Below are 25133 nucleotides of genomic sequence, written 5' to 3'. Positions count from 1 at the left end.
CATAAGTCATATGTACTTAACTGGGGCATTATAGCATACAAGGAGAAATAACACAAGGTAAGGTGACCACGCGGGCCACGTTTTTTAAAACTTGCCAAACTTAATACAATAAACAATAAATTACACAATTGTACACGGTATGTCTTTAGATAATTTAAAAAAAGATATCCACAGAATCAGTGGAGCTCAGTTTTGTACGCGGACCACTAGTTTAGAAGCAATGGCCTTAAAAGCTTGATCACCACAGGTCTTATAGTGCCAAATGTAATATGTTTCACCTAAGAGGGCGAGCTGATGAATAAGGGTGAAGTTGTTCAGCCACATTTGCAGGAGCCTGGCTGTGCAATGCTCTTTGAGTCGGACTGAGAATTTTAAAGTGGATCCTATACACTACAGGGGGCCAGTGAAGAGATTTGAGTATTGGAGGTTATGTGAGCCCGGCCTAGTGAGCAGTCTGGTAGCACTCTGGGTTGCCTTCAGACAAACAGGAGCAGACAGACTGAGTGAGGAGAAAATGGCGTTACGGTAGTCAACGCGACGAGGGATGAAGGCGTGTATGAGCATCGCTAGTTCATCTACGACTATGGATCTTTGTTTAGGAATATTAAAGTGGTAAAAATCGAGCCAAGATCGAGCCAGCTGCTTAACCTGGGCGTCAAATGGCGAGGCTTGATCAAATATAACCCAGAGTTTATGTTGGTTGGAGAGGGGAGCGGAGGATCATGATCATGGGACAACCTTTTCTGGAGCAACAAACATCTCATCGGCAATGAGCTGTGATTGTGGTAACAGGTTAGGAGCCTCGATAACCCAAAAAGATTTGGGAGAAGATTTAAGTTCAAAACTTGAAGTTAGATATCGTCTGCATATAAATGATATGGAATATCAAATACGTTGATTATCTGTCCTGAAAAGCAAATATAAGTAGAATGACGGACCCCAGGACGAAGCCCTGCGGAACACCACAAGACACAAATCGGACACATTCTATTTTTCTTCTATGAAAACCAGTCTAATGCTATGCCAGATATGACCACCCAATCAAGATACCTCTTAATCAGGATTTGATCGTCTGCAGTGTCGCACTTATGAACTTACTTGAACTCATGTCAAACAGTATCATGTATTCACTTAGCTGTTACAAATTTAATCTACTAAGGTCTGAAGCCTCATCGTAACATCTTCCGTTTGACCACAGAGCATCGGATTACACCCTTGTGTCACAGGAAGACACACACCAGAGGCACAATTATCACATTTATTGGCATTCATCAACATGCAACATTGCTGCAGTCCCCGAATAGTGGAAATAATAGGCATCAAGACCCAAAGCAATAATATCCTGGCTTCTGTTGCATCTAGACGTGTGATTTAATTGAAAGGGCCACGCTGCCATTACAACATCTGAAATATTGATATCACATTTTTTGTGTCACTGCTCAGAAATGTGTTTTGTGTTTACCTTACCAGCTACAGTTACAAACAGTCTAAAGCCCCGCGGGCTTTCTTTCCATGCGGCTTGTGTTTAGCATAATAGGCACAGTAGCGCACTGCCCCGGCGTTTTGCCTCTGTCAGCCCTATTAATCGGAAGTCAAATCACTTCCATTAGATTTCTGGGGTAAAGCATTTGGCTGCTGGGATTTGCTGAAGCAGGAGAGAGTGAGGGAGGGGGGAAAAGGCAGGAGAGGGGAGAAAGATAGAAAGAGGAGCACAAGGCAGAGAGAGAGAATGGCTGCTGCTGATAAGCTGCAGGCAAGAAATACGCAAACCACCGCAGTATATGAGAATGATGAATCAGGGATAATAGTCACCCTGCAGTGAATGTTGTCATCACGGGACATTTTCTTCCGAGACAACATTTACCTGTCACAGCATCTGCGTTCAGAGGAGCAATAATGGGCTTTGTTCCCAGTCTTCAAGGTGCAGCTGGGGTGAGAGGGTGGGGTGGGGTGAGGGGCAGTATGGAGGTTTGATAGGAAGAGCAGCATTGGGGGAAATGAATTCACTTTCACTGATTTGTGCAGATTGTGCTAAATGGGCCAGGTAATAATTGCTGGCAAAAGTAAAGAGGTCATTCCCTCCGCAGTCATTTAAGTTTTTTTTCCGGTTCTTTATAGCTGGACCGGGTTTAACATGTTGATGGGCCTAACTGGCAGCAGGGGCTTTAATACCATCGTATAAATTCATTTTGAATTCAATTCAGTTTAATTTGGGTATTTATTTATTTCTTTTATCGTCTTCAAGGGGACATTTTTCTAGCAATGTAAAAGCACTCGTAACAGAAATAATGTGGAAACGTAAGTCAAAAACTCCGCGGAATATTGCTCCAATAACACGTGTATTAAACAGTAAAACACAATTTTAATCCCCAAGTCTCTTTATGGCACGAGTAAAGACGCAAGGGGGCAGAGCTGAATTAAACACCATGAAAACTGGCTTTGAATTATGTTAGAGTGATTATTAACTAAAAAAATATCATGATGACCCTGTCGTAGGATCAATAAATAAATACTACAGGTCTATAAAGATGACGTCTATAGCTTACATAAAGTCACGTTGCTATATGGATTAAAATACAATTCCAGTAGATCATATACTCCCGAAGGTTTCCTCTGATATAGCACAGTTCAACACACTGCTCTACCAATTGATGACTATATTGCCAGAGTTTATGTGGACTCTGTTAGCCCCGCTTTAAAAAGCGCCTTTTAGTTCTGCTGTCACAACTCATCCATCCATCAGCGTTTGTGGCTGTTGGGTTGCTTGCGCTCTGCTTTTATTGTCTCGGTATGGATGTGAGTTTAAGGGCTCCATGTGACTAACGGGCACGTTAGACAGCAGCCAGCAGTCCTTGTTGAGGAATCATTTGCCATACTGAATCCGCAGACCTCCTGCTGGCCGGCAGGACTCCTCGCCTCGCTTGTTTAAGCCCGGCGTTGACAGGTCAACGAGACTGACACCGGAGCAATTGGTCGTAGTGGCCCATCTGGGCGGTGTGTGTGAGAGCTGGGAGGCGAGCCTGACCTCACACTGTGCAGGCACGAAGCTCCAAGCTGGCATCCGAAGAGAAGGGAGCTTAAGTCTTATTAGAGAGGGTATTACATCCAAACACAGACACGCCACTTATTAAGACAACACTATCTGGGGAACAAAACAGGAGATTAAAGACCCATCCCATTACACTGCGGGTCACAGAGGGCTTCTTGGCACTCTTGTAATCTGGAAACAATCGCCCATGGTTGACTAACCAACAGGGAATCTGGAAATTTGGGGTATTCTTTTTCCTGCAGTGAATCTGCCAATTGTTGCCGGCCAGAAAACAGCAGTCAACGTCCCCATTATAAGTTCCCTCAGGAACCGATCATTGCAGACCTTCCATCCCAGGTGCACAGCGTGGAAACAGGGTTGTTCCGCCATGCTTTATAAGTCATTACCAAGGAGAAGACCTAACAGATTTCTTTGTGTTGCATACCGATCCGCATATCACTGGCTGTTTTGATTTCTTGCCTTTCTGCCTCTCGACACAGCTGATGGCCTCCCTTCCAGCCTGGGTAATAAGAGCTGAATGCGTTAACCTTGTTTTCATTTACTCCCCGTGGATACAGCGTGGGTCCACCATGTTGGAAATTCTTCTTCCTTTTTGGCAGCGCACTTTATCATCGCTGGCACTTGCCGTTAATGCTATGAACCTTTTCGTGACCTCTCTGCTCCGGTCCGGGGAGAATTCTGCTGGAGGTGACTGCAGCCTCCTGGAGTGGGTTGGGAGTTTCTCAGCCCTCAATCCATGCCTCAGGCTGCCATGTTCATTGCTTAAAGGCCTCCCAGACTGCAGCTGCCAATAAAGAAAAAACCCAAATGTGTTTTCATAATGAATGGCCCCGGCTCAAATGTGTCGATTTGAAGACACTACAAAGAGTCTGTTTTCACTGTTGGGGAAGTTTTGGGCAGTCCGGGCCTCATGTGGAGGTCTAATTTTAACTTGTCTGTTCATCTGTTTTTTTTGCTAATTATACAGGAATGGAAAAGACAGGGAACTACTATGAAAAAAATTGCATTCTCATACAACTAAACTACACTTTCAGTCACATTTTTGGGGAAACGTATCTTCTCCCGGATTACGGCAGTAGTTTTAAACAGTTTGAAAACATGTCCTTAACATTGCCAATTGAGATATAATACAACAACATTCCTTGGTTATGTTACAGCAACAAAAGTACCCTCTCCTGTGTTTTTGGACCCTTCCACCAACCGACCCCCCTCCCTGTGCAGAGGGTTTGGGTTATTTGTGATACATCAAAAGCAAAAGACAAATCACGTTTCCCCTCAAAAACATAATTCACAATGCAGTTTCATTATACGGGAGTGTAATTTTTAGGAGACGACAGGAATGATTGATTTCATCTTCCCTCGCTTGCATTCAAACGCACAACCACACATACTAATTTTCCCCCGATGGCATTTACTTCCACAACTCTTAGAAATGGATTTAAACCAAACTCGGCTGCACGCCTGCTGTCAGGAGAATGAAATCCTATGTATATCTGCAGAGGTTAGCGCGGTGTCACTACAAGAAGTCCGCCTTTCCGAGGTAATTGAGTTCATAAAATTTAATGGAGGGTATTACTGCTCATGCCTAAATAATTTCCACAGTAAAAAAAAAAAAAGAAAAGGAAAAAGAAGTCAGGGGGCTTTGCTTTAACATCTCCTCGGCTTTCATATCTTTCTCATTCTCCTTATATATTTACATTTGTCCGATATTTTTGAAATTCATATTTGAGCGTTCTGTAGATAACATTGTACAGTCTGTTCTGTTTCATTAACGGCGTGCACGGGAAAGCTTTGCTGCATGGCGGCCCTGCTGCTGCTCCCTTCTCTCCTGCTCAGCGTGGCATTGCATTTCAATACGCACTGGGGCCAGAAGCACAGTTGGCACTCTCAAACCTGATCGTGCTTTTAATGTGCACAAGCTATTAATCAGCAGTTTTATTCTAGGCCATGGGGTTTATGAGACACAGTGTTACAAGGACTGTGGGTTGCCCTGCACATTTTTTTTTTTTCAGTCCATCACATTGTAACAGCTGCTTGGGGAAATGTTAAGGAAGATGCAACCAATAAAAGGTGTAGACCCTGGCCTGTGACACGCAGGACGCAAACAAACACTTTTCACTGCCTTCATGGACAAGGACACTTGTTTGCTGAGTGAAAATCTCTTTGGATGTAGATGCACGGTGGAGCTTGATTCCTCCTTGGTGACTTCACATCTACGGGAGGTTGCCACACTTGGACTTGTATGGAGTTAAACCAGTCTTGGTTTGCATGGATTCGGTACAATACCCTGCCGATCAGGAGCCCGTTTGATGCGGAGCCACCGGTTAGTTTGGGATTACCTCACTGTCTGAATGTCTTGGTGCTCTGCAGGGACAAAGTTTGAGACCAATTAAAGCATTCAAATCTATTATTTAATTTAAAGGGATTACAATTTCATTATTAAAAAGAAAGTCGCCCACGAAAGATGATGGAAGATAACCGAGTGCCGAGGAGTCGAACAGGAATGTAGCGATGATTCCCAGGGATCAGCCTCCTCTATTTACAATTCAGAAATGACATTTCAGTCGCAGTGGAGCGGATTAACAAGTGGAGTTCAGGTTTACTAAAGCAGACCTTTTTGCTGATGGCAGGAGGACATCAGCAGGTATGTCACGGAATAGTCGGAAACGGTGTGAGGCGTGGGCAAACTTCTTGTCCCGCTGCTTTAATTCATTATCTTGTAATTCCGTGAGTCAGAAAGTAGGCACCAGAACTTGAATTTGACATCAGCTTTTAAATGGGAACAGAAAAGTTTGACTTATTAAAACTACATTAGGAATCAATCTGACTCCTCCATCAAGCAAGATAAATGAACAGTGTTGCGGTGGCTCTGTATTCCTTGCAGGAAGCACAAAACTAGGACGAAACCCTCGCCATCAAATATGGTCCCATTAAACACGAGCAGCCGTCTGTAGCAGTGACTCCTCCCGGTTTGGGGGCGCAAACTTTGACTTGTCCACGCTTTTGTACCCCCGATCCTTGATTTACTGTTCTATGAATGTGCTTATGCGATGTGTTGGCTGTGTTTTAAGCCCTAAATACATTTTAAATCCGGCCGAGTGTCAATATTCCGATTGTCTGTCTGACTGACTAAATTAAATAACTTTGCAATATATTTTTGGCATTTCTCTTTAATAATGCACAAGCTTTGGTTAGTACACCAGTGATTTATAAAACACTGTTTGCAGTACTACTTTTACGTAATAATTGCCGGTTGCTTTCAGAGCAATTTAGAATTGACAGTTACAACACACAGCATAGCCAGGCTCTGACAGTTAAAATGGCTTTACTTTCATTCCTATTATATCAAAATATAGCTGTAAATATGTCAAAATACGACGTGCATTAACTTGCTTTTAAAATGATACCATGCATTCAACAAGGATATAGAGACACTATCCCCGACACATCTAAAACTGATGCTACTGACCAAGCCTCACTATTTCATGAGCTAGGATTCAACATGTCATGTACAAATAATGTGTTGCCCTGTATATCATTTATAAAACGTTAATAATACTAAAGTGAATGAGTTAAATCTGCATGTTCATTTCTTGACAAGCGTGCAAGTCTGAGATCGGAGCTCCTTTGACATCCACAGATTTGCCGTACATGAGAGCGCTGCACGCCACGGACTCCAGTAACTAAAGGCCTGTGCCAGTGATTTGTCCCGTGTCCACTGCAAAGTAACCCCACATGACCCCGGGAGAGGGCCACAGCAGGAGTCAGCAGACGGGCTCTCTCTCAGAGTGCTCCAACAGGTCAAAGGGGCATCACTGTGAAAACTTTGGCAAGGGTATCCTCCCATCTGTTGGAGAAAATAAGTGCTGTCCAGTGATTGGCCATGCGATTGACTGGGGCAACGCGGGCCGTGGGTAGGCGGAGGCAGACAGGAGCAGCTCCCTGCCAACAGCTGCATCCCTGCAGGGAGGGCTGGTTGGAGTTTCCATCCTCTGCACTATCTGCCTTATTAAAGCTCTCAGCACAGCAGATACAGTTTATCTTTTTTGCATAAGCACATATATATTTATACTGCCAATGGAATACCAGCAATTTTCAATTTAGTACACTTTCCTTAATGGTGTGTGTTCTGTCAAGAGGCAAACTGGGCAAGATGGAGAAGACATTATCTTGTTTTACTCCCGCAGAGTCCATCTTTGTTGGAATTGTTGTCGCGATGCCAATTGTTGTGGAAATCTTGCACTAGCTGATAATTGTTCTTGAAGATGAATAAAGAAAACCCGTAGAGCCTCAGTTGTCCTTACTATAGTATAGTTTAATACAAATATCTGCAGCAGAGAAACGTGTGGTACAGTGTGGTTGCGTAGACACATTCAGATTCCAAATGCTCCCCGCGACGTCCTGACCTCGTGTCTGATACAGGAAGCTGTATCAGGGACCAAGGACCACCTTATCTGTTAAGGTGCCTGAACAATAAAACAACCATTATTTAATTCATCCTGCACCTAGTGAGGTGCTACGTCTTGGCCTAAAGGAGTCACGTTATCTGTTGAAAGCTGAATTTGTTGTCCCATCAGTGTGATCTGACCTATATGTTTACCGCATGTACATGTAGGCCACAAGCTGTTTAAACGCTCCCAGTTGGAAAATGTATTGTTTCACTCATAACCTGAAGACGTTGGGGGCCTCTGGTGTGCACCGGTTCGTGTCCCGTTGACGGCAATCCTAACTGGGTATCCTGGGTCAAGTCGCTCTGCAGTCTCTGACCCACCAGTCACGTTGCTGCCAGCATGATAGATGTCCACACGACCGATGTAACCATGTTTTACACGCGCTAGAATTGGATAGATAGTATTTATGTCAGCAGAGAGGGACGGTGGGGGGTTAGGATGTGGTGTTTTTCACTACAGCGTCGCCTCTGTTTGACTGTTCCTGTTCATTCAAAGGCATGCAGACACAAACACACACACAGCCTCCCGAGTCGTCGTCGTACGATACCGCAGTGTCGACTTTTCAAACCTGTTAACACACTCTTGTTACGTTTACATTCCTGGTGAAATAGAGTAGAAAAAGAGGAGTTACACAACAGGAGACATATCAAGAAATATCAGTGGTGACAACCATGTTTTATATTATAATACAGTATATGACTACCTTCTGACTGTGGTAGGATTTGAAAAAGTCTTGACTTCTTTATCAATAAACAGTGAATACAATAGTGCTTATTGCATCATGTTGGTGGTACATTTTCATTTTGGCTCCGAGCCACAAACAGCCGTGGCTAAAGGCATATTGTTCTCTTGTTGTACCGTCCGTCAGTCATCTATCCATTCTGGTGAAGGACTGAGAGAATTTCTTCAAAATTGACACAAGCCTCCACTTGAACTCATTAGAATTTGCTGTTCAAAGAATAATCATCAATTCCAAAATTAACACAAACGCAGAATTGGATGAATTTATGACGCGATGACGTTTTTGGACGAATATGGATGTTATCCGCAACTCGACTGCTCAACGGAGGCAAACAGCCACAAGGTGGTACTTCCAGTTTTGCCATCTGTTGTCAACCAATCAGGCGAGAAGGAAATGTGGTAGTTTTCTACGTTATTACAGCAAACAATGCTGACCATGATCCAGCTGTTAACCAGTAAAAGTTAATTGAATCATCTCTTCGGATTACCTTCTCGTGGGTGGATCTCGGAGTAAATCATCTTTCTTACCGGTTGGTTGTTTGCCAAAACACTGAAATAAAGAGTCCTCACTTTGCTTTTTTTATGTTTTAGTCTCACAGTTAAAAGATTATGAAGCAGTTAGCTCTTTTTTTATGTCGGTTTAATGCCTTGTTTGCTGCCAGTAAGGCTTGGGTAGACGCTTTATAGTTTCAGCAGACAGACCTCCTTTTTGGCATGTTCGGATCTGGTTCGCATCGTCTCGTCAGCTGTTCACAACCTTTTAATCTCATTGGCTGTGACAAAGATAGTTCCACCAATCTGAAAGTGACACAGGTGCTTTGATTTGCATTCGTCTACCAGGAGACGAACCTCGTAATACTAACCCAGAGCAGCAACCGCAATAAAGGCCTTGTTCAGACTGCCAACCCAAATCCCTTTTTGTGTCATATCCAGATTGTCAGATCCAAACCATATTTGGAGATGGATTGAACAGCGTTTCCATCCAGATGTCTACAGTGGCATATGTGCGCTTTGAACGCTCAAATAGAATTTCAGTGTCGTCTGCTGCACTTGTAACACAAGCTGCAGTGCGGAACATCGCCATGTATACCAGCGTCCTTCGTAGGTAGGTCGCTGATGTCCGGATACAGAAACCCAATCTGGTCACTTGCAAATAAATAACATAAAATATAATTAAATCGTTGGATCTATTGCATTTTATATAAGCTTTCATTGCACGCGCTGTCCATGAATGTTGTAGCACTAGTAGGCTTATGGTTGGAAAAGCCTCTCTCCCTCCCAGCTATATGTGTGTCTTGTTTCTTTTATTCTCCCGTCCTTTGTTTTAAGGTCTGCTGCTGCTATACATCTTCATAAATGCCACATGATTTACGTCTTTCCCTCTCTCTCTTTTCTCCCTAGGTAAGTGCATTTGGGCTTTCCTCATCCTCCATCCTGGAACAAGCACCTCTCACCTTACCCATCAGAGAATGTCCCCCGGAGATAGCGGGTGCCGAGGTGATTCATAGGTAGCAGAGCTGGTTAAAAATATTCCTTCCTCCCTTCTCCCTCTGCTCCCCCTGTCAGAGGAAATTAAGCCGGCTCCTGTTCACCCTCAAACGAGACTGGGAAAGGGAAGTCTGTGAGCTTGTTTCATTTTAATGGCCCCTAACTCTTTCCAGGCATGGAAGTGTGCGTTCACATTGTTGTAAAAAGATGACAAGAGAGGCCTGGATGATGTCAAGGCAACGGGGAGAATTTGGCATGAGCAGTGACAGGATAGCGGTGGTCTTTCAGGGGGGGTGGGGTTGTTGTCTATGTGCTAGAAAGCTGTCTTTTCCTGTTGCGGAGAGCTGACTGTTAGATTGTGGCTTCGCCCTTGCCTTGTATCGATGCACAGGAGCCAATTAATCATTGTTCTTTATCTGGACCTTTATTAATTTGGGTCGTTGGCCAAGTATCTTGTTGACCTTGTGCTTTTTGTAGGTTTTTTTTTTTGTCCCTTTTTGTTCCTTTGCACCTTTTCTCAGCCATGTAGTCGTTAAGCCGGGTAGGAAAGTGAGCGAGCAGAGTATGTCATCGCTCTATTTGAGTTCCAAAAAGTTTCCACAAGTCGGGGAAAGAATCCTGACCTTGACAGGGGACGATAAATAATTATCATTACAATGTCTGATAGAGTTTTGCTCTGTGTGATTATCCTCCCTCCCTTGTCCTTCCTGCTGATATTGGCCTGAAGTACGTTTTATCTTCACCTTCCAGGCGGACCAGATTAATCCAGTGAAATGTGTTTTAGCTAAGTCAGTGCACTAAATGGGAGAAGAGGGAACCCGTCGGTTCCGTGTCTCTTGAATTACAATGAGTTTGGCTTCTTCTTCACGAATGGGAGAGAGCGGTGTTTATGCCGCGAAGATCAATCACTTCATAGAGCATTGTTTAGGTTTTAACTTTTGAGGACCTTGTTGGCTTTGGGGATGACGAATTTTTCAGCAATGTTCCCGCGGACCCGACATCCAACTGATGCAATGAGGCTGCAATTGTTTTTTTCTGCTTTTGAACATTGGTTTCCTCAGATCGCTGGCGTTGCCTGCGCCGCGTCCCTGCCGGAGTGGCTCTGCCTGCGAAGTCATTCCTTTTCAGCTGCAGACTGCAGCTTTTAGCCGGGGAGATTGTGTGGCGGGGCGAGGGCGGCGCGGCAAATTAACCGCGAGGCCCGCGAAGGTTAAACGCTGCTGCTGGGGACTTTGTGCACGAGGACGAGTGATGCCACATCATCGGCATCACCCTTCTAGCCCCCTTCCTGTCTCGTCAATGACGGCCACGTCACGGCCCATTCATGTCCCTGTGTCCATTGTGCCATTTGTCACATTACGCAGAACACATTCATTTCTTTGGCAGCCAAACAAGAGTCCGACATTACTTTTTCCCCCCCCCCTCCATTCATCATCATAGTTCTGTGCGTGTCTGCGGTGTGGTTGAATGGGGCTTTGTTCACGTCCGTACAGACGACCTCTTAGTTTTGTCCTCCCGTTCGTCCTCCCGTACGCCGGCTCAATGGGTTGCTGTGTTCACTCCGATGCGGACAGCGTGGCCCCCTAAAGGGCCCGAGGACTCCCAGATGATGGAGTGGCTGAGACATCTGCCATGGAAGTGCAGATGGTAGCCTTGGGTACACTGTACCCTGTTGAGGCTGAGAAATATGATTTCAACCTAAGTAAGCTGTATTGACCGAGACGTCTCCTGCAGTCGTCCTCCGGTCGTTGGTGCGGGCGGACGATTGATTACCGTACGGTATTCCTACAAGAGAGCGGTGACCTATAATGCTGCCGTAAAGGGCGTTGGTTTCGTTTCTACATCAGCGGGGACACATACAGTGTCCTCGCCCGGGAAAAAGACACTTAATGTCAGGGATTTTTCTGCATCATATTCATGGTGGAAATGTCTTTATTCATGGAAAAACATTCAAAAAACCATTCAAAATATGAATGAAAATATAATGGCATATAGCAGGCATTCTGTATTTCTTTCTTTTATGTATTTATTATTTAATACTCTGCTGAGAACATCTTTATATGGCGCCTTTATACATGAATTAATTTTAATTCATTAATAACCACCTGGACTTTAATAACTTTAATGTGTTTCAGCAAAATTTCCGCTCCAAACTTTCTGTACATTCCACATTCCCCACATATCTGAGATCTCTGAGAAGTTGAGGAAAAAAAGTAACATCACAACATAGTCATAATTTAATGATAATAAAGTTGTACTATGTCAAGGAAAACATCTACCTGTCTGCAATACATTGTTTACACGTCGCACCGCAGTCCCCCCCAGTGTATTTGCAGTGATTACATAATCATGGATTGTGGGCTTGGAGCCGTAAAAAGTGTTAACTGCATTTGTCAGAGTGTTATTGAGTTTCTGTTTTCCCAAACCATAGGACTTTTATTTGAAGGATGTAGTTTAAGAGGAACGTTTTTACTGTTATAGTGCTGGATCACTGACGATCAATCAGAATCGTCATTTCTTATCACGTCGTTGAGCGTACAATAAGCAGGAATCTCTCTGCTATGATTGAAATATTTTTTTCCCCCTCAGTTAGCAACGCGTTGCTTGTTTGGGTCCGCATTTCTTCTCATTCACTTTGACTCTGTATGAACCGTAAGAACACATAAAATGGTGTTATCCAATAGATTTTAGGGTTGTCAAATATAATATAAATTATATTTATATATACACACCTTGATGTTTAATTGTTCTAATCTTAATTTTTTTTTAAAAACGGCTTAATTTTTATGAATTTTCTCCAAAAAAGGTATTGAGTATTTTCCTGCATATTGGTATCGACGACTCAAATTCTAGTATCGTGACGACCTAAATAGATTTGGGGGCATTAATGAGCATGAAAGCTTCTAGAGACCACCTGCGGGACACATTTTCACACTTGTTGTCCTTGCAGAAAGTAATTGCCGCACAGATTACATAACTCAAACATAAACCGATGCCTCTGAAATTCTAAACGGCTTCAAAAAGACTCTGTCGGATGCATCCTCCTCGTGTCGGTTTTTCTTGAGAACATTTGCTCGGTGAAAGCCTCCTCGAGCTCGCCAGTCTGTCCTCTGTCCTCGTGGAAGGTGCGTGAGCGTGCCAGCGCCTTCCCAACGCCGCCTGTCCCATCCCTCCCTTTGTACCTCGTCTGGCCGGCGTCCTCCCACTGCCGCTGCTCGCTGTTTGGACGCGGCCAGCAGGGCCAGCATGGAGAGGGGAAGGAGGGCCGTCTGTGCCCAGCCCAGCCACCTGGCTGCCCAGAGGGGAAGGGGGCGTGGAGGGTGGCGGAGCAGAGGAAGCGGGTCAGCGGGGAAAAAAAGAGACATTTCCCCTCCTCTTTTTTTTCCTCTCATTTTCCTCTCCTTCCGCCTTCTGTTCTCTCCCCTCCTCCTTCTTGCTTTCACACTTCGACCCTCTCACCTCCGTCTCTCGCTTCTATATTCCTCTGCTTTTTATTACTTCCATCGGCTTCCGGAGCTCCCATTATACAAAGTCTAGAAACTTCATCACAGGGAAATTAATGTAGAGTGTATTTAATCAAGTTTGTTCTTTTTTTTCACACCAATAGAAATTGTGACATTTTGTATATTGAGACAATTTTAATCATCTTCTCCGTTAGTTTTGTTAATATACCATTGTATGGGTATATTAAATTATAAACCAGTACTTCCATGCATGTGGACGGTGCATCTCAACCCTTACCTGTCTGTGGCGTTTCTCTGCCGTCCTTCTGCCGCGGCATCACTTCCCGTCTGCTCTCCCTGGAGGATGCACTGATCCTGCCCATGCCAGGCTGGAAGCTGCTGGGCATTACCTATGGTTCACCTGGGTGAACATCTGACCAACAGAAGAGAATGTTCTAGTAGCCACCCCCCCAAAAAAACAGGGATTAGAACTAATGATGTGCAATAAAACTCTTTTTAACTTCCTGTTTAAACTCTGACAATTCATACGGGTTTAAAAAAGCAATAACATATTGCATATATGCTATTATTAGACACTTTATTTATGTTGCAAAGCATTGCACATTGAAATTCTCTGAACCTGGAAAGAAAAACAACTCGTTAGGAAGCCGAACGTCGCTTTAAACTCTGGATGAACCCCCGAATAATCCGGTTTAAGGGAACACCTCTGTGCAGTGAGACATTTCAGCACATGTGGGGGAAAGAAAAAGAGTTGTTTTTCCATTCAGTCGCACAGTTTTCATATCTGACCGTGACCTCGCATGACCTTAACTTCTAGGGAAGTTACCCTGCTCCAAAGAGAAAAAACAAATAAAGACAAATGCCCACTTCAATTTATTTGTGGGTAGGGAAGGAGATAAGGCCTTTCTTTTTTTTTCCTCACCTGATCTTTAAAATGCACGGACAAGTCGGGACGTGAACATATTTAAAATGTTCCCACCTTTTATTCGTGCTTTGCCAGAAGAATCTCGTATCGACGTTGCTTTGCTCGTGTGGCTGACGGCGGATTCAGTATTTAACAAGCTCCTCCGTATCGCTGTGCATTTAATGTGCCTAATACACTTGTGAGCACTTAACATGCACGCCATTATCCCAATCCACTTTTTGAGCCTTAATTATTTTTAAGCTCTTCTGGAGGAGCTGACACGTGGTTCAGAGGTCAAACTGTGAGGCCAGGTGAAACTAAACTCACCATATTGCGGTCTCCTCTGCCTCCTCCCTCCACCGTCGCTCCCCTCGGGCCGATAATAGAGATTTGGGGCTCCCCCGCTGCTCGAGCCACCTGTGATATTATCTCCGAGCTCTAGCAGGCGAGGTGGGACTCTTAGCCCTCTCGACGGGACACAGGAATTAGAATTAACTTTATGGCTAAGTGGATCGGCTGTCTGGATCTGAAGGATGAGCAGAAGGCATTAAAATTGAAATAGTTTCTCTCTCTTTTTCTTCTTTTTTTTTCCTGGGGAAGAGGAGAAACATATGTGCATGCATAAAAATGGGAGCTTTTGGGGAGGGGAGCGCTTCTTTGTGAAACTCGGCAACCTACTGACTGTGTAAGATAAGAAGGACAAAGTAAGGACAAAGTAAACTGCTTGTCATGCATTATTATCGTATTAATTACATTAACATAGATGGGCAAGAAAGGCTGAAGTAAAATATAATTTATAAGTGTAATGCCAAATTGTTTCTATAAGTGTTCCTTGTATCTCCATGGCCATATAAGATATTAACATTTATAATAACTGTAAATAACTTAGACCACTGTTATGCCAATAATATGCATCTTGTATTTTTATTATTATTATCATTTGCATTATTGCCTATAAACTTAATATTTCAATACATTTTTAAAGAAGTAAGGTGCTTTAATAATACATTTTTGAAGTGTGATGACGGCATATATAATGTCATTTATAATTATTATATTAGATTATCGGTGTGTTTTCGTGCCAAATTTGCTCACAGATAGACGCCAAAACTATCGCCAGCCTCCCACGAAGCTCAGCGCCGCCGCGCGTCCGCAACCGCTTCACGTAGGAGCCAATAGGACGCTTCTCCAGAAATACAGTATTTTCCTGAGTTTAAATTGTCAGGAATTTAAAGCGTGAATGGTGCTGAAGCGGTCTGCATTCATCAAATAACCCTCTTGTCCACAGCTGCACATGTCGGATTACAGCTGCTCATCAATCACATGTGTCACTTCCTTCCCTTTCAGCTTTCTTACAGGCAAAAGCGTCCGTCCATGTTTTCTTTTTGAAATATCCCAGCCGTATCACTTCATGCACGATGCGACCGCGTAAGACTCCGGAACGCTGCCGTCTGTATTCAAACACCTTCATCAATGTTGTTACTTATTTCTATCTTCATTGTCCATCTCCCATATCCCACAATAACTGAATAGTAGTTTCGTCGCCTCGATCGGAGAAAAAAAAAAAAAAAAAACGGTTTTGGGAGAATTTCTTTGGTGTAATTTCACTTTCAAACTGTGACTGCGAACCTGGAGGGAATAAAATCACCTCCAAACGTTATCGAGAGTGCAGTTAATTGTTCGGCAGTGTGATTCTGTTAAAGACAGTTTCACGTGGTTTTAAAGTGATGCACTCAAACAGTACTATGTCTGTAATTTTCTCTCCATTCTGGAGTTTAAATTCAAATTCTGTCATTTTCACCACATGGCAGAATGTGAAAAACATGCTCCAGTCCCTTTGTACGTAGCTAATGACATTCAAATGGAAGCTCTTTCTGAGGATAATTTGTGGGTGTCAAAGGTGACTATTTTTTAACGGACTGTAACTCTAAATGACCGTGTTTCAGCTCCTCCTTAGCACCTGATCTTCGTGGAAGCGGAGGATTTTAACACAGCGGGGCGCTCGTTAATACCAGCGAGTTAAAAAGAATCCAGCCACCTCGTATATTGCTTCGCGCACCGCAATCAGGGAGCTAGTAGGACATAATGTATAGGCTAATCGCATAGGCATTATGGGTAATTTTATGGGAACCTCCCTGGATGCACCTGTTCAATGAGCCTTATCATTAAGTATGTATGTGAAGTCTCCCGGGAAGGTTAAACACACTGTTTGTTATTTTGTTCCGATCCCTCCAAACGCTTCGTAATGATCGGCTTTATGGAAATCAGGTGATTATTTCAGAATAATCACAACGACTGGCTTTTTAAACGGGGGGGGGTCGTGATGCTTGTTGTTTTAGATAAACTCAATAAAAAAAAGGGAGAGTTTTATTTTTATTTTTTCATCCATGCCGTAGTGAGCATGTAGACGTTCACCGACGCTCAATCCGCCGCTGCAGATCCTTCCTTTGCTTTCTTGGCGGCTTCTGACGGACTCTCCTTCTCTTCAGGATCTAACGGCATCATGGCGCGTTGGAAGTCTGTACCTTTTACATACGAGTGCTTCCTGTGTCTCCTAGGTGGCGTCGATCAATGTCATCCATAATTCGACCACAGTGGGGTTTAATGAGCCTTTCACTAACGCTTTAGAAATGAAAATGAATATGCGAGAAGGTTTTTATTTTTGTAAGTAATGTGACGACGCTCGCTAATAAACATCGACGTTGATGGAAGTCAGACGGGGAGATAAACACGAGGAGCCGGATGAATGTGGAAACCTCATCATCTAAACCCCTGGTTGATGTGATCTGATTTAGCTTATTGATGACGCGCTCACCTCATTAATCATGAAACGCTGCTCTCGCCCACATGAAAGTACAAAAGCTGATTCTATTGATCAAAAAATATCTGTAACGATATCGGCAATTCTGGCTGTTAAAAAAGTAAAATGCATCTATATGCAGACGATACGCGTTTTAAATCATCCCTTATGCAACTTCCTGCATTCACTATTTGCATTAATGATGCAGCTGACCCGTTGTTCTGTTATTGTTTTGCATTGAATAGGATGTGAAATATCATGACACATAGTCCAGGGCTTGTCTATTTATTCTGATAGAAAAGAGTCCGTTAAGGAAAAAAGGCTGAAGCACTTTTATTTGGAGGTACACTGAAAGCAAACACCAGCCAGAAAAGTCTGCAATGATCTCTCATTGTAAACACAGCCAGGGTAAATCCAGCAGGTCAGTGTTGGTGCAGGAAGTATTTGTTTGTGAACTGAGGGATATTTATAACCGTTATTTTTTTTTTTTTTTAGTTATTACTTTTTACTGTTTGCCTTTTTTTCTCTCAGAATATTCTCACTGCTGGTTTCTCCCTCCCCCGTCTGACTGCTTTCTCTGCCATGTCATTGCATTTTCCACACCTCAGCAGTTATACCATCATTTTTTTGTTTGTTTTTATCTCAAATATATGATAATGTAACATTCACACACTCGTATGTCCTTTATTTACACGGATTCCTCTCTAGCATGAGATCAGCTGAAGAACAACAAAGAATCTCGCCTACAAAAAATGCACTGTCATGTTCTGCCGACGCAATTATTAGGCTCCGGCAGTACAACTCAGCTGAAATTCAACCGGGAACATTAAAAGTTTTGCAACAGCCACAAGGCGTTTTGTTGTTGCCGCTCTGTTGAAAGGTAGATCTGACCTCGCTGGTGATACTTTCATTAACGCAGCTGGATGTGAGAGTTTCCACTTGATTGTGTGTTGAAAGGTTCTCCAAGATATCATTTTGCACACATTAATACTCTCAAAAATGACACAATGTTCTCAGCGGGCGGTGGCGAGAGTGCTGATCGGATCTCGTTTGATGAGGCTTCTTTTACTCCGCTGCTCCTTTGTCATCTCGTCAGACGGCGTGTCGCGAGTCGCTTCGAGCGTTTCTGGCGATCGACGTGGAACAATGTGCTGACTCGCTCTCGTGCCGTTTTTTTTAGTCACTATCACACATCATGGACCAGATTTGTCTATTCCACTTATATCACCCTTTTATCCGAGGTACGATTTATTTATTTATTTTATTTTTTATTTTTTTTCTGGAACGATGAAGGTGCCGTTCAACTTTTTAGTCAGTCATTCTGATGACTTTTTTTTCTTTTTTCATTTACAAAGTTTTTATAGCGATGCTAAACTAGGCAAACCCCGCCTGTGTTGTCTTTAAAAGCTTTAAAAGCTGCTACAAGAGAGTCTCGTCCCCAATAACCAACACAGTTTAAATGCATTCAAATCAACTTCTCATATTAGTGGATTTCAGAGAATGAAACGGCAGCACATTTAGAATAATCCTTTTCTTTTTAGTTTTTCCTCCTTTTAGACATCAAAAAATATATTCATAAATAAATACTTAAGTGTCTTATATGGCACTTTTCATACAAAATTGCAATACAAGGTGCTTAACAATACAATGGAAATACAGCAATACAATGGATATGAATAAGATAGTAATGTTAAATAAAAAAAATGGATGACTAAGAGAATGCTGAACTGGAAAGGTAAGTTTTAAATTTATAGTTTTTGCAAGAGAGTCTCGTCCTCAATAACTGACATGGTTTAAATTCACCGGTTTGGCTCAAATCAACTTCTTATTGTGTTTTAATCATCCATTTAGTTTTTGTATTGTATTCTTTTTCATTTTATTGCTGTATTTTCATTGAATTGTAGTATTTTCACTGCATTGTTAAGCACCTAGTATTGCAATTGTTTATGAAAGGCTCTATGTTTTTATTTAAAAAAAAATTAATTTACCTTTTGAAAGGTATTTACAGATTGAGATGCCGTCAAATTTCAACAGTAATATAAAAGCTGGAATCTCTACACTGTAAGAAATGTTGGTATATTGGTAAAATGTGTAGTTAACTTGTCAGACTGTATCATTTCTAGTAAACCTGATCCAAACATAATTTATTTCCATTGGGAGAAACATTGCTGCTACTCGCGGTTGAATTCATATCTTCACATAGTGAAAGGTGAGCCGTTCCCCCCACCCTCCCCTCTTCCCTGGGATCAGTTCTCAAGTGGTCCAATTTCTTCCGGAAGGTGTTAAGAAAACATCTAATTGCTAAACAATGTGTGTCTTGGCTGCTCTGACCTGATTTCTACTTTCCACACGGTGGGTTTGTATCGTAACCCCCCCCCCCCCCCCCCCCCCCCACCCTCGGAGGGCCACTCGGGAGTTCACCTCCCGCACCGCGAGACGTGCTCGAGTGTTTCAACGCGATCGGAAATTGGCCGTTTGTCTTTATAGCACGCTGGTGTGAATGTAACAAACGTGGGGGGGTTTGGTTTCCCCTTGGTGGCGATGCTGTCTGAAAGGAGAAATCTGGGATAAGCGGGCAAAAAGCTGAGACGAGATCACAGCTGACCTTGCACTAAGTCGTCCTTACATCCGTCCACATCCTGCTGGGGTTCTAAGTGGCGATTGTACCAAAAGGAGAAAAAAGATAATATTCCTGTTTCACACGCTGCATTTTAATCTTCATGATTGGAATTTATCACTCCAGATTAAACACTCTGCAGCCTGTATTGACATGAGGGTCCACGGAGTGGGGGGGGGGGGTGGACACCTGGGGAGCCGAGGAACGCCACGGTTATTAAATATCCCTCCATCCTGCCTCACGGTTGTTTATCTAGCAAAAATATTTTTAGCAAAAAAGGCTCACGGCATCGGCTGGTGCTTATTAGCGATCCTAATGACTTCTAAATTTGATATGAGCCCGCTTGCCAACTCTTCCTGGTCGGTGGCTTCGTGCCCCCCCACCCCCAAGAGATACGACTGTACCTCCTGCTCTTTTGATGAAACTTTCATACAGCGGCGGCGAAGTGCCCCGTCCGGCCGGCACCGAGTCACCGCCGCCTCCTTTGTTTACCCGAGAGAACGGGGAGAGGATATCTTGATGTGGCACCAAATGAGACTCCTGAGGGAATACGTGGATTTCTTCTGGGAGGAGTCTCTGCAACAAACACAAGTACACGATGGTGTGTGGTGCCATGTTTGTTCAGGCTTTATAAAGTGGGTCGGGGGTGTAGTCAGAGCTGCTCGCAGTGACAGGCTATCTCGCCCTTGCTCCATAATTCCCAGCGGGCTTTTGATATATTTATTTATTTTATTTGTTTTTAATGGAAGTTTTTGCTTTTACCACCATTTAGTTGCTCCCCGACTTTGTTTGCATCTCTAAATTGTCTGCATGTGTGAGTTCGCATCCTGTCTGCCTATCGCTGGAGCCTCATTTAACTTTCCTTTCTTATCGGAGACACATTGTATCTATCGATTGTTCCAGGAGAAGAAGAAAAAAAACCATATGCAGCACCTCCTGACTTCGTTAGAGCCACATATTGTTTGTCGGCAGCTCTGTAGTCTTCGCCGTTACCATTAGCACATGTCTGGTTGTATTGACGTCCTGTCAAAGCCACTACCAGCGGGGGGGTGGGGCTAAATGGCTGAGGTGAAGTCTGACTGAGCTCCCACCCAGGGCCCCCTTTCCTCCCACACGTTAATGGAATGGAGCCCAAGTTTAGGGACCGTTAGAGTGGGAGCTCATTTATCTGAACGGCCGAGTTCACCTCCCCGTTCAGGTTCTCCTCTAATTAAGATATCGATGAGCTTGCCGATTGCTAACCAATATGCTAAAGTACATATTATTGGTTTACTATTAAGAATTTCCAGGTGGTTGCACAATATAGTCTGAACTAGCCGGAGTGAGATCTGGACTTGTGGTCCTGGTTTACAATGCTGGTGTTAGCAGAGATGCTGATCTACGTTTGTCCAGATTGGGAGACATCTGTCTGAGATTACTGCCTCCCCTTCATTACTATGGAGTTTAATGCCTTTTCCACATTTTAATCATGGCCTTTAGAAATAAATGTGTGTTCTTTGGATTATCCCTATCCTCCATTGTACTGCACACTGTTTCTGGAACGCTTTTTTCAGGACTCTGAGCAACACAAACTCAATTCCATGCACCTCCTTGTATTCATGGCCGGAATTTAAAATATATAAAAAAAACTAAAAAAGAAATTTAAAAAAAACTAAAAAATGTATGATTCCTGCTCATTTCAAGCATTCAAACTTATCAGAAAGGACAACGTTAGATGAGGAATTCAAGCTTTCCCTTTTTTCAGTGTTTCGTACTTTAGAGAAGAAATAGTCCCATATTTTGTCATTTAGATATCTCCTATCTTATCCATTCTGTTCTCCCTTTCCCTCGTCTTTTCAGGAATATGCCTCGTGCCTTGATATTCTCACAAAATAAATAAATATATATATATATATATATATATATATATATATATATATATATATATGTATATGTATATGTGTATGTTTTAAAGCTACAGAACGTGTTCGAACAACTACACCTGTTGCACTTCAGTTGTTGACCCCGTAAACTCGCCACTTCCCATTTGTGGAAACATTTCACCGTACCCCCCCCCCCCCCCCCCCACACACACACACCTTTTCCAAGTCCATCCGTCAGTCGGTCTATTAAGGCCTCTCGGGTCCCCCTAATGACCCATTGTTCGGGGGCCGAGGGTCACTGATGGCCGGGCTGATAGTGTCTGAACCGCGTCTCCTCAGCTGAACTGAAAGTCTTTTGATTTACATCACCCCCCCACCCTCACACACACACACACTCACACACACGGTTACAAAAGAGCGATGCACATGCTGATTCTTCGCCCAAAGACTGATTGATCTGGTTCGACCCAGATAGCAGCAGAAGAGAGACATTATTACCTTTGTTCGGGAGCACAGTGGCACATTTCAAAGAGGCACTGTGGAGGGCGAACGAAGTCCCTGGGAGTGTGTGTTCGTGTGTGTGTGTTAGTGTGTGTAAGTGTGTCTTTTGACTAAGCCTTTTGATGACTACTCCTTCACAGTGGCAGTTTAGAAAGAGAAAAAAAAAAGATCCATGTAGACATAAAACCTGCACAAATCTGATTCAAATGTAAAGGGAGAGTACGCTGCGATGACACATTAATGGTAATTCTGGCAGATACTTATGTTCTCTTTGGATTTGAACTTTTTCCTTATGATTTTCTTCCTTCCCACACCGTTTCCTCCTTTGAGGCTCGATTTGCTCGATAAAGAGACGGCGAAGCTCCACCGATCGAAAAGAAACGCCTCCATCTTAACCAGACGCCGAGTTAAAGCTGTCTTTGTGATTGGAGGTATCTTAATCAATTAAGTCAGGTGCTGTAAAATCCTGCCAATTAGTTCAGATTGGCAGGAAGAAAAAGAAAGAAAACGACACTATAAAGTTGCAGATTGCATGGTTTAGATCCCCATGGAAGAAAAAAAATCTGAGGATCTTCCAGCTTTGAGAGGGAAAATATAAAATCGAAAATAGGGGGTCAGAGGTGAATTCTCAACATCGAAAAAGCTTTCATCCGAAAGCAGAGTGAGGGCGATGTGATCACTAGGACTCGGCTGATTAATAATTGATAGGATTATGGCTCAGTAAATAGGTCTCCGGCCCATTTCCCCCTTCGCCGGCTCCCAATCGAAGGGAAATGGGAGCACGTCGTCGACTGAGTGATGAACTATGAAACACGACACAACGGTGATGTCGGCTCACACCTTTTTTTAAATGTACAATATCATTGGGCTGGTGGTAATTAATAAGCAGTGAAGGATTACAGGCTGAGTGAAAGTCATACGGTTGCAGCCGTTATGTGTCACATTATGAGGAAAATAAGCAGATTAGACGAAAGCCAAACATCATTTCTGGGACTGTTACACTTAATTTGATCTCCGTACGGGGAGAAAAACAACACAATAACGGGAAAGGAGAAGCCCCTTCGTGATTTTAATCAGAAATTAACTGAAAGTGCGGCTCGGTTGCACAGTCATTTCGTGAAGCGCGATGGGGAAAAATATTAAATTTTCTTTTTGAGGGGTGAATTGTGTGATGTGCAAACAACTTGCCTGCAGGTCTCCGTGATGAGTTGAGGGGAAATGAGAGGACATGAAGCCGCAGTTAGCAAATGAGATACACGCCGAGGGAATTGGTGTCAGCCGCGCTTCACAGCGGGGGATTCTGGGAAGTGGAAGGACGGGTATTACTCCTTAATGTTCACTGGTGTGACGTTTCGAGAACGGCAGCCAATGTTGGGACCTGATGACCCGCATTGTTATAAATATCCAGAATTATTAAATGGGGAAAACTCTTATTACACTGCAATAACAAACAATACAAATATGTTTATTAATGTTTACTTATTATTAGTATTTTGTTGTATATTTTTGCACACATGGTGTTGTATATACTAAACAAAGTAATTACCAAATAGTTTGTAAATCTTTAATGTCCTTTAACATCGTTTCATCGCTAATGAGTAAATGTTTTACAATTTCTCAAAGGTTAACACATCATGTATCAGTCATTAACAGACACACGTGTAGTTGTTGAATATTTATTTATTTGCGTTCACTCGTTTTTTCAAATTTCGATGTAGGATTGCTTTGCTGACATCCTAATATTTGCATTTTAAGCAGTTAGTTTTTGTTTCTGGAGTAAACTTAATGTGATTTTTCAAAGTATGAGGATGAGAACGCATGTTTTGTGGACACTAGTATTTAAAATGTTTGAATAGTTGCAACAGTTATAAATCATTTACTAATATAATCTGATATGAGACGATAAATATGATATGAAACAACGTGTAGCGTCACTCATAATTAGTAAACATTAGTGTAATTTGTTTTTTCCAAGTCTTAACAGTTTAAAAATGAGAGAAAAATACCTAATATATGGTTATATAGAGTCTAATATAACTTTCTCCTGGGATTTAGTTATTGTGATGATAAAGGTGATGTTTTTTTTTATTCGTGAGAAAGAAAGGAAAACACACTGTTGCATCTGCAGTGAGTGAAATGTAAAGCTATAGGTCTTCTACTTTTATTACAATAAGATTCCTCCAGCTTCCAGTCGCTCCTAAAAACCTGCTGTGATATTTTATTGATCACTTATAAGGAAGCGGGGAGGGCGGCACGTCGCCTCCGGCGCTGCAGAGACCCGCCGCTTCCACTCTATTCCAGAGGATAATAGAAAGTGTCACCTGTGGGATCACTTCTTCTGTCCCATTACGTCACGGTGGTAGATCCAGGCCTTCCCTCCAAACATCTGCACCATGTCCCGATCTGATGAACGTGGACCGTTTGCAGGCTGCGTTCACAGCTCGCTCTGTTTGTGTGGGAGGTCTATGTTTGATGTGTTAAAGGCACACTCTTTGTTTGACGTGCACGGAGTTTGTTGTATTTGTTCTCCAGCACTTGTTATGTGATGTTATTGCCCCCCCCCCCCATGTCTGTTATGTTTGTTGTGCCTCGTTAGCCCCGTGTGGGTTGGGTACCTATTTGATGTGTGACATGAAATACAGTACTACATCCAAATAATGAGGCCTCCATGTGCAAGCAGGCACGCTGAGATCATCCAAATAAAATAGTGCAGGTTCTAGATTTGTGACAAAGTGTTGATGGTATGATGACCTGCTTTTCAGAATAAAAGACTGAGAAGACGTGTTTCTTTCTCAGATCGGCGCAATCGTATGAATTATTTGCAACGGGATTGCCGTGTATTTACGATATACAAACGGCAGTAGCACGCCGAGCCGTTTTTCCAGCACTTTCTTTCCCTTGTTTTGTCTTCGGCTTGTAAATGTCAGTTTTCACCCGGTGGCACAGTGGAGGAAGGCAAATCCTACATGTACATTCAGCTGAACTGAACCAATGGAGGAGGAATTCAAAATGGGTGTATGATTTCCTGGTGAGAAATAAGAATACTACCTCCTAACAGAGCTTTGAGTCATTTCTTAAGGAAGGAGTCTAAAAACAGGCAAAGAAATTATTTTGTTTGCACAATACAATGGCAAAGGTCAGAGGTCATGGTCAATTACTTTGTTTTGCCACAGACGGCAAAGATGTGGCTTTCCAAGCAGAAAAGAGAGGTGGACTGGGAACACACTGTTTAACCTCATGGCACTGGAATAGTATA

The 25133-nt window shown here is 42.9% G+C and overlaps 1 protein-coding gene across 4 annotated transcripts in view; it reads left to right on the top strand.

Moving 5' to 3' along the window:
- The window catches only part of cadm1a (cell adhesion molecule 1a), a 330169-nt gene that overhangs the window by 59977 nt on the left and 245059 nt on the right, over nucleotides 1-25133 (top strand). For 2 of the 4 annotated variants that reach the window (XM_084029345.1, XM_084029342.1), the window contains exon 2: nucleotides 9643-9738. The exons of the other annotated variants lie outside the window; for them this stretch is intronic. In XM_084029345.1, coding sequence (XP_083885471.1) covers nucleotides 9643-9738 — 96 coding nt within the window. The remainder of the gene's footprint in view (nucleotides 1-9642; nucleotides 9739-25133) is intronic. 4 annotated transcript variants of the gene reach the window in all.

Source organism: Eutrigla gurnardus, assembly GCF_963514095.1.
Source record: "Eutrigla gurnardus genome assembly, chromosome: 15".
Taxonomy (NCBI): domain Eukaryota; kingdom Metazoa; phylum Chordata; class Actinopteri; order Perciformes; family Triglidae; genus Eutrigla; species Eutrigla gurnardus.
This window is presented reverse-complemented; position numbering and strand designations above follow the sequence as displayed.